General features: G+C 44.5%; 1 protein-coding gene across 3 annotated transcripts in view; it reads right to left on the bottom strand.

Moving 5' to 3' along the window:
• Slc4a7 (solute carrier family 4 member 7) overlaps positions 1–8,629 on the bottom strand; it is an 88,258-nt gene extending 79,629 nt beyond the window's left edge. For 2 of the 3 annotated variants that reach the window (XM_038348679.2, XM_038348677.2), the window contains exon 1: positions 8,448–8,629. In XM_038348679.2, coding sequence (XP_038204607.1) covers positions 8,448–8,495 — 48 coding nt within the window. In that variant the 5' untranslated portion in view covers positions 8,496–8,629. Of the gene's footprint in view, positions 1–4,022; positions 4,075–8,447 lie in introns of those variants that run through there. The other variant, XM_038348678.2, reaches the window with a different exon arrangement.
• Between the last annotated feature and the right edge of the window lie 1,535 nt (positions 8,630–10,164).

The raw sequence follows: 10,164 nt of genomic DNA on the forward strand, positions 1-10,164 counted from the left end.
ACTGTAAACACCAGCTCAGCAGGCTGGCACACCTGTAATTACAGCAATCAGGAGTCAGAAAAAAACATCTGAAGTTTAAGGTCAGCCAAACAGTCTCAAAAAGAAAGGAAGAGTTTTAGTTGTACATCACTGTCCTAGCTTGCTTTCTACTGCGATAAAGACCATGACCAAAAACAACTTAGGGAGAACAGGATTTACTTTAGCTTAAGAGTCCTTTGAGAGAGACCCAGGCAGGACCCTGCAGTCAAGAGCTGAAGCAGAGGCCACGGAGGATGCCACTCACTGATTTGTTCTCCATGGCTTGCTCAACTTACTTTTTTATTCAACCCTGGACCACCTGCCCAGGGGTGGCACAGTGAGCTGACCCCAACCACAGAATCATTAATCAAGAAAATGCTTCACAGACATGTCTACAGGCCAATCAGATGGAGGGATTTTTCTCAACTGATGCTTCTTTTCCTCAGAAGACTGTAGCTTATGTCAAGTTGACAAAGAATAAGTAGTACAATCACCAAATAGTTACTTCCTTATACCTAAGCCATTGCATTTTAAATAATACCCCTAACCTGTCCTTTACAGGTCACTGACTCAAATTCCTAGGTAGAATGTAAACAGGATTAGAACACCAATAACTACAAACTCAAATTTTCAAAGAATAAATGAATTCAGTATACAATCAGGTAGACAGTGTGAAGCTCATTGATACTGGTTATGAATTCAGTACACAATTAGGAGGTACACCATTCACTGATATTAGTTATGGTTTTTGAGATATTATATACTATTATAAACTACAGTATTGGTGAAGTACCTTCACAACATGAAAATTAGGTAATTATTATGTTAGAGGCTATTAACACCGCTCATGAAGTCATGTCAACCCATGACATAAAGCAATATACAAAACCATCTGGGGGGTCATCCAGTATGACAGAGACTAAGAACAGAGGACAGAGATTTTGTTCAAGAATAACATGGTATACATAAAAAGTCTGAGGCTAGCCTGGGCTACATACATAGAGATGCCCAATCCCAGAAAGAGGAGGTTGGAGGAGAAGGTGAGATGGAGGAGGAGGAGGGAGGGAGGAGGAGTAATTTGAAACTAGTGCGGTGGTGCATATATGAAGGCAAGAAAATTGCCTTAAGTGTGAGGCCAGCCTAGACTCAATTTTTTTTGTTTTTTATTTATTATTATGTATACAGTATTCTGCCTGCATGTCTGCCTGCAGGCCAGAAGAGGGCGCCAGATCTCACTACAGGTGGTTGTGGGCCACCATGTGGTTGCTGGGAATTGAACTCAGGACCTCTGGAAGAGCAGCCAGTGCTCTTAACCACTGAGCCATCTCTCCAGCCTCAAAAAAAAAATTTTAAATACATGTTTAAACATAAAAATTATTTTTAGGTGGGCGGTGGTGGTGCACATCTTTAATCCCAGTACTCGGGAGGCAGAGGCAGGCAGATCTCTGTGAGTTCAAGACCATCCTGGTCTACAAGAGCTAAGTCCAGGACAGGCTCCAAAGCTACAGAGAAACCCTGTCTCGAAAAAACAAAACCAAACAAATTATAAAAAGATGTATAGTAGTGGCGCATGTCTTTAATCCCAGCACTGGAGAAGCAGACAGATCTCTGTGAGTTCACGACCAGCCTCATCTACAGATAAAGTTCCAGGACAGTCAGACCTCCACAGTGATGTATTCTGTTTCCTCTTTAGCTCCCCAGTGTACTTAACACAGACAGACATTCTTAATTTTCCCCAGAGAGGTCTCTGTAATCAGTTAGCTCTAGCTACCTGTCTATCAGAACAAAGGATCACCCTCACTCTTCAGCCACTCTTCAGCAACTGTTGGATGGCAGGAGGCGAACATCCCATAATTACTCTACCTGTCCACATAAGTATATTTTTGTTTTGAAGATAGTGCATTCCAAAGATGTAGCCCAAAGTCACAGCAACTGGCCTGCCTCGGTTTCCCAAATGGTAGGATTGCAAGAAGCAACTTTCAGAATGGCACGTTTCTCGGTCTGCTGCACAGCAACTAGAGCAGAGCTAAGTTTGCACTGCACGGGTTTACCTAGCCCGTGCCACCGGACCTGCTGGTTTAGAGGTCGATGACATATATTAGTGATCTGGTGCTCATGTATTCTAGGAACCACCAAATGTACTTGCCTTCTCTCGAAGTTTAATATATATTATCTAGTACAGGATTTCTCAAGAGCCTAATATATTGTTATATATTGTGAATTTCTTAAAAGTATGTGTGACATTTCCCAAACTTATTTGGCTACAGTTCTTTGACAGAATGTCCTACAGATGTCACAACCTGAGAAGTAAATTACTAGTGAATGGTATGGGGTGGATCCAAAAATTCCTAACAATTATTTAAGCAAGCTATAAGCTATGACCTTTGAAAGACATGTAGTCAAAGTGAGTTAATTTTTGGGACATGTTCTTTAGCTGTCTTCTGGATTCCTTTGGGATTTCAATGTAAGCTGTTTCTATCTCTCCCAGAAAAAAAAAAAAATAGAAACAAGTTTTGGGGGGTGATTCATGAACCCTCTGATGCCATACCAGTTCCCTTTATTTTTAAATCAATTTTAAATATAGTGCTATATTGTGAAGTACCATTAATCATACAGAAGTCTCTTTTTCATATTTTAAGTAAATTACATTCTCACAAAACAAAAATTTGGTCTTCTCAATTCATTTCATAGAATATAAAAGTCAGAACTTTTAAAATGGCTTTACTACCTGTACTAACCTTGGATTTCTGGATTAATGCAGCCTCCCAGGTAGCTAAACACAACATAAGCACGTGTAAGAACCCAACTTCTAAGAGCTTTTAGAAAACAATGAATTTCACATTTGATAGGAGTCACTGCTAGAAAAACGAGCTCTGCTTCCAATCTAAATGGGGCAATGTGAACACCAAGGAGAAAAGAAACCCAGTTTTAAACGCACATCAAAGCAGCAAAGTGTGGCAATAGAAGCACTATGGAGGCACGGCAAGGTCAATGGAGCTCAAGCCTGCCTGTTCTCCAGATGGACATTGCAAGATCCGAGAGAGAGAGAGAGAGAGAGAGAGGGGGGGGGGACTATAAAACACAGACCACAAGGATGGTGAGGATTGCTGAAACCCAACCTACCTGAGCCCACTCACAACTTAGCACATCAGCCGGAAGGTGTCCATAGGAACTCATACCCTCCTGTCTATAGACACTAGTCTTCCCCCTCACTTCCGTTCTCCAGTCAACCATACCAACACTTAAAACTGCTAAAGTTTTGAAAGATATTTCCCAAATCAAAATAATACCTTCATGGCAAAATGTAAAATTATTCCACATTTTTGCTTCTACTAGATGTGGTGGCACATGCTTTTAATCAGGAGGCAGAGGACTTGTGTGAATTCAGGACAACCTGGTCTACACCCAAACAGGGCTCCAGATAGGACCCTTTAGGTCCTATCCTTCCTAGAAGACTTTTGCCAAAAACATCTGCAATTCTATCAGGAGGACTTGAGAGAAAGAGATCTACATGAACTTGATTTATTTTCTTGTCGAGTACATTAATTTTTAAAGCAAAAGAGATTCTGTACACTTTTAGTATTTTCCCAAAATTAAGAATTCCAGTAAGTTAAGGTACTGGCATACACTTGTAATACAAGCACTCTGAAGGCAGAGGGGGAGGGGGACAAAAATTTCAAGTCCAACCTGAGTTGAAAAGTACCAAGCAATCCTGGGCTATACAATAAGACTTGTTCCAAAAGAATTTTCTCAAATAAATATTATGTAGGGCAAATCATGTATATAAAAGTACAAAGCACACGCACACCAAGTTATTAATTATGTTATAGAAAGTTGCAAAGGAAGAATTTCTATCACCCTTCCCTTTACTCATTCTTGCTTTGGAAACCATTCCACGCTCCTTCTGAATCGAACGTGCATATCGCAAGTGTGATTCTTTTTTGTTTTGTTTCACACTTTATAGTTTTTAACTGAACTATACATTTTTCCATGACTCTACTTACAAAGATACATCCTAAGTTCCTCATCAGATATGATATACAATCAACAGCTTCTCAAATTGGGCAGTCTTGTAGAACAATCTTGGACTCCACAGGCAGAGGATTCCACAGAGACGTGGACAGAATGGGAAGCAAAGGCATTAGTTCACATTACACTCTGCACAAGAAAGAATAGGGTATTTAAAACACCAAGGCATTTTGTCAAAATGTACTATAACTTATACACTTATACTGTGGGGGTAAAGAAAAATGTGCTACATTAAATGCATTAACATTCAAACAGTATCGGCTCCTGATAAAATGCAAATCTATATCATAAGCACATAATTCCCTAATCCACTCTTGCTATGGCAATCACGGGCCAAACTAGCACTTCTCCAGTCACCCAGCCTTCAGCACTGCTATGGCCTGTCTCACAATCTCACAATGCCATTCCCAGACCTCCTTGGTGGGTTAGCACCATCAAAAACACGACTGTAAATTTTTCCAGATCGTTAAATCTCAACAAAATATGTGATACTCTCTGGTAAACAAAGGTACATATTTTATTGTTAATAAAAATTATAATAATTTTCGTATTGATACATGCTACTTCAAAACTGAAAACTACTGAATGCACACAAGAATGGTAACTGCAGGAGGGTAAAACAGTGTGTGTCTATTATTACCCCAACTGTATGGAGCGCTGACCTCTACGTGTTCCTGTCCTTTCATTCTCTCTCTAACACACAGACAGACAGACAGACAGACAGACAGACAGACACACACACACACACACACACACGTAAAAAGAATATTTAAAGTATGTAGATCTATAACTAACCTATAGCATTAACCTTGTAAACAACTCATATGCAACTTTACATAAACGGCACTTTGAGTAGCTGTGAATCCTATCCACTTTGAGATCTCATCTGTGGTAAGACAGAGAAAGAGAGAAAGAGGAAGAAAAACAATCCATTACAGGATGTTGACAAGTAACTACTAAAGTTTAAATATATATTGGCTAGCACACCACATACCACTAAAATGTTATACTAGGTTCCTCCAATGCCAGGGTACTTTGGTTTTCCATTTTAACCTACTCAACTAGTATGAGTTTAGTATAAGACCATGCTAATTCTCATATCCTCTCCCCAATCAAAAGAAACTCTGTGTTGGCTCCTCTCTTAAAGCAGCCATCACCAGGTCTCAGACTCAGATACAACAGTCCTCCAATCCAAGCCTAGTTTCTCTTGGACAGATGACAGGTGTCTCCCTTTACAGTTGCAAACCCATGAACTAGTCTCCAATTACCAAAAAATAAGCCAGAAAGGTTGACAGAGTTCTGGTAATATGCCTAGGGTACCATTACCATATATCTAAAAACTGTCAGTGGCAAGCCAGTTCCCCAAACGAGGCTGTTTACAGACTCACAAAAGCTAGGTTACTTGAGTCTTACTCTCTTTAGCAGAATACCTATTTTTCAAGAACTATTTCTAACAGAACTATGAAATGTCACAAATGGAATACAGAGGCTATCACTATGTTCTCCCAACATGCCAAAGTAGATTCACTGAAGGCAGGACTCCATCTACCTTGCTTGTCTATTTTCCCAGTACCCAGTATCCATGGGACAAACACCTATGAAGCTGGGGGAGGGGAAACATGCCTATAATCCCAGCAGTTGAGTCTGAGACCATAAGATACTGCACTTTGAGGCCAGTTCTGGCTATATGATGAACTCAAGATCAGCCTCAAATAACAGGGACCCTTTCCTTTACCAAAAAAAAAAAAAAAAAAAAAAAAAAAAAAGTCAGGTGGATGGTGGTGCACACACCTTTAATCCCAGCAGTTGGGCAGCAGAGGCAGACGGATCTCAGTGAGTTTAAGGCCAGCCTGGTTTACAAAGTGAGTTCCAAGAGAGCTAGAGTTATTACCCTGAGTTGTAACAGCTGAGTCAAAAACAACAGCAAAGTCTTAAAATGAGAGAAATCATAGAAGCAACCTTTCATGGGACATTGTCAAAATTCTCAAAAGAAAGCGTATCTGCTAAAACTAGAGAAATGGCATTATTTGTTACTAGAAAAGATGACTGACAACTACTTACTCTACACTGAAAAATAAGACTGACAAACTCTAAGTGATACCTACAGTGGAAACATTTTCACTAAGGAGAAACAGAAGTTGCAGCCAGACTTGGTGGCACAGGCCTAGTTCCTGGGAGCTTTCTCTCACCCAGTTCAATCCCTCAAACAAGAGAGAAAGCAAGGTAAGAGTTTTCCCTCCAATACCATCATCAGTGAAAATCCTAATCCTAGAAGAAACCTTAGATACTAAATTATGAAAGGGATTGGCGAGTTCGAGGCCAGCCTGGTCTACAAGAGCTAGTTCCAGGACAGGCTCTAAAAAAGCTGCAGAGAAACCCTGTCTCGAAAAACCAAAAAAAAGGAAAAAGAAAAAAAAAAAAAAAAAAAAAAAGGGATTGGCCCCATCTTCACAGTAATATAAATAGCCATCAACCTATTGGCAACTCAAATTTTCATAACTATAAACTTAAGGAGGTACATAAGTTATGAATTTTAGTCTACTTTTTCTCTTTTTTGTTTATTTTTGTTGTTGTTGTTATTGGCTTTTCAAGACAGGGTTTCTCTGTGTACTCTGTGTAACAGTCCTAGTTATCCTGGAACTAGCTCTTGTAGACCAGGCCGGCCTTGAACTCACAGACACCCGCCTGCCTCCACCTCCACGTGTTGGGATTAAAGGTGTGTACCACTAAGCTTGATTTAGCCTATTCTAGCGAGGCTGAAAGTTAGAACTGAGAGGTAATGCCTGTAAGCATAGCACTAGTGTGGCCAAGACAGAAGGATGGGAGCAAACTTGAGGCCTGCCTGAGGGAAAATGTGAGACCCTGTTTCAAAAAAAGAAAAAAAAAGGAAGAAAATGTTATAATTGACAACCGCCAGAGTATTTCATTTTTATGACTTTTACTTATTAAAGTAAAGTAAGCATGGAATGCTCTAACTTTCCAAGTGTCCGACTTTTTAAAAATCAGAGAGCCTTCCACTATTTCAACCCATTTTCACTGCTTCTTCTGAACTGGAAGCTTGCAGAAACGTCTTTCTATTATTAATTTCTGTAAATGTATTATTGCCGTTTTATTCTACCAAAGACTTAGGGAGTATGACTTTCCTATCAAGCCACTAATGCCAGAAGAGAGTTCATTGCCATCTGCTGTCCCCTGTCCCGTCCTCCCCTGTAGACACACCCACACTTCCTTGACCGAAGCTTCTATCAGGAAAAAGCTGGTTCTACTCTGGACTCCACAGAACAGTCTATCAAGATGCTACTGCACAGAATGAATGAGCCACAATGGTCTTATTACGGATGTACTACCCCTGCTTACAGAGTTTCTGAAAACGGATACTGTTTACTGTTCGGCTGAAAACGTGCAAATAAGGTTAGGAACAAGCAACAATATATTTGACTGGTCCTCTTGGAGAAGGTGCGGTCTAACTTTCTTTCAAAGACCATAAAAAGATCCTCAAGAGTATCCAGGACGCCATCACTGTGACCCATTATACCCATAAACACTGCCTGACGAACTCGCTGCCTTAAAACGCAAGTTCCTCTTTATATTTTAAGAACTTATATTTGAATATGGTGAAGTAATGAATGACCACTGCCTGTGGCCTCCACAATACATAACGTGGGAAAGGGGAAACTTAAGAAAATTCTAATTGGAAAAAAAAAATAAGTGAAAAGTTGTTTTCCTTGCTGTGAAAAGACTGGAAAAAATTTATCCCTGCAACTTCCCCTCCCCTTTTGCTGGTCAGAGTAAAAACTGCAAGTAGGAAAATTAATACCACACCATCCTTTGAGTCATAGCCTATGAAAGAAGACAGCCTGTCGTGGGGGGCACAGATGCTCCCCTGTCTCTTGAGAAAGGGCCACTTGTCCCCGTCTAAATAAGAACCTCACTTCTTCAAGCCCACCCCTGCCCAAGCTGCTGGCTCGTGTCACTGGGACAGCGGGGTCTGCTGGGCTGGTGGCGCGGTCCTCTCTCTTGCTATAGGGCCTTGGGAAGGACCTGGCACACGGTCCTTCTCCCGGGCCTGAGACCCAAAACTCCACCGAGCGCTGGCACCGACGGTCCGGCCGGAGGGTGCCGCGCGGCGGGCGCAGGAAGAGCAGCCGCCGGGGCCGGAGAACGGCAGCGTCCACGCGGCAGGAGAAGACGGTGGCTGGCGCCGCGAGGCTGCGAGTAGACCGGCGGGCACGCGCGTCCTCGGGAGAGCCGGCCGCCGGGGGGCTCCGGGCCGGCCGTCCCCCGCGACCCCCCGAGCCACACAAAGGCCGGCGGCGGCGCGCGGAGGCCGTCGCCAGCCCCCGCCAGCCCCCGCCGCGCCGCCGCCTTTGTCTGCGGGCCTCGGCCTCCCCGCTCCTTACCCGCGTGAGTAGCGGTCTCATCTGCTCGCCGGCCCCGTCCGCCTCCATGGTCCCGCCCCAGGGACCCTGGGAGGGCCGCGGCCGAGACGGGCACGCGGCGGGCGAGCCTGTGCGGAGCGCTGGCCGCCGACAGCGGCGCCGGCGCCGGGAACGGGCTGCGGGCGCGGGGCGGTCTCCGGCGGCGAGGCAACGGCGTGCCGCGAGGACTGAGGCGGCCGGAGGACGCGGCGCGGAGGAGGCAACCGCGCCGGGCTGGGGGCGGGGCGGAGGCGGGACTGGCGGCCGGGGGCGGGGCGCGCCCAGGTACGCCCCCTCCGGAGCACGCCCCCCCCTGCCGGTTTGGCTCTACGGCCGGCGTCGAGCGACCCGCCTCCCGTGACTCGGCTGCCCGGAGAGGGGGCGGAGGGGGGAGGGAACAGACATTCGTGCCAGCCAATCAGCGACTCTGGAGGTTCGGCTCGCCCCCGCCCTCCCCCACCCCGGTCAGTTTCCAGGAGGCCCCGCCCCTCTTTGTAAAGGCTTCATTGACCCGGGCTGAGAGAGTGGAGCTCAGTTTTTCGGATCGGAAGTTCTACAGACTTTGAAAGTGGAGTGGGGTCACCAGCCCGGCGGGCTCCGCACCACGTGTTTTACAAGCAGGAGGGAAACAGGACGACGCCCAATTCATTCTCCGCCTCTGCAAGTTTCTTTCCTAGACGTAACTCTCGATCATGTGCCCGTAAACGAGGGGATACACTTGCCCACTTGCCCAGAGTGCTCCCTGCGCTGGCCTAGTACCAAGGCCCTTCCCACTATTGGGTCCATCCTAAAGGGCACGTGTCAAATATCCAGGTGATGAAGTTTGCCACCTCACAAGGTCATTGAAATATTAAATCCATTTCTGTCCCTCTGTCCCAAGGTGCTTGGCGCGTGGTGTGCTTCTTATCACTATTGCTAACGAGGTTCTCAGGATGTTAATAAGAACAATAAAAGGTTGACTTGAGAACAGCTGAATCAGACAGGGGAAGGAAATACTTACCCGCAGGTCAGGAGCACACCTCTTGCCCGTACTTAGCAGGATATTAGTAAAGCCCATTGTCAGCAATACATAGAAAGTGTACTAGATGGCTGTTCCTGCTTTGAGTCCTAGACCCCCTTTTGTTCTAAATTTCCCAGAGAGGTATGGGTAGGCTGGCAGTTGGCTGTGACTAATTGTCCAAGAGCAGATGTGTTTCCGTTAATAGCTACCATTTGAAGAGACCTGCAATTACAGACGGTGACATTTCGCAAATATGTTTCGTCTCTAATCCTCTCAATACTACAGAGTATCCCTGCTGTGTGGTTTGACTGTGTCCCCCAAAAAACTAGATTGGAAACTTAATCCCCAATGCAATGGTGTTGAGAGATGGGGTGTTTAGGACGTGAGGTTTTACAGGGTCGTGAGCAGATTAATGTTTGTAGCCGGAGGGCCTGGTACTGTGAATGCAACTTTTGCTCTAGCGGACATGCAGTTAGTCCTTCTGCTTTCAGATTCGGGTTGACACAGGAAGAAGGCTCTCTCACCAAACACAGCCCTCCCACTTTAAACGCCACCATCTCGAGAACTGTGAGAAATACCGCTTTTCTATATATATGACTCAGATTGCTTTGTTCTATATAACCACACCAAATAGAGCAGATTAGTGTTGTGCCCCCATTTTACAGATGAGGAAGCAGAGACTAGAACATATCACTAGGA

Source organism: Arvicola amphibius, chromosome 12 (assembly GCF_903992535.2).
Source record: "Arvicola amphibius chromosome 12, mArvAmp1.2, whole genome shotgun sequence".
NCBI lineage: Eukaryota > Metazoa > Chordata > Mammalia > Rodentia > Cricetidae > Arvicola > Arvicola amphibius.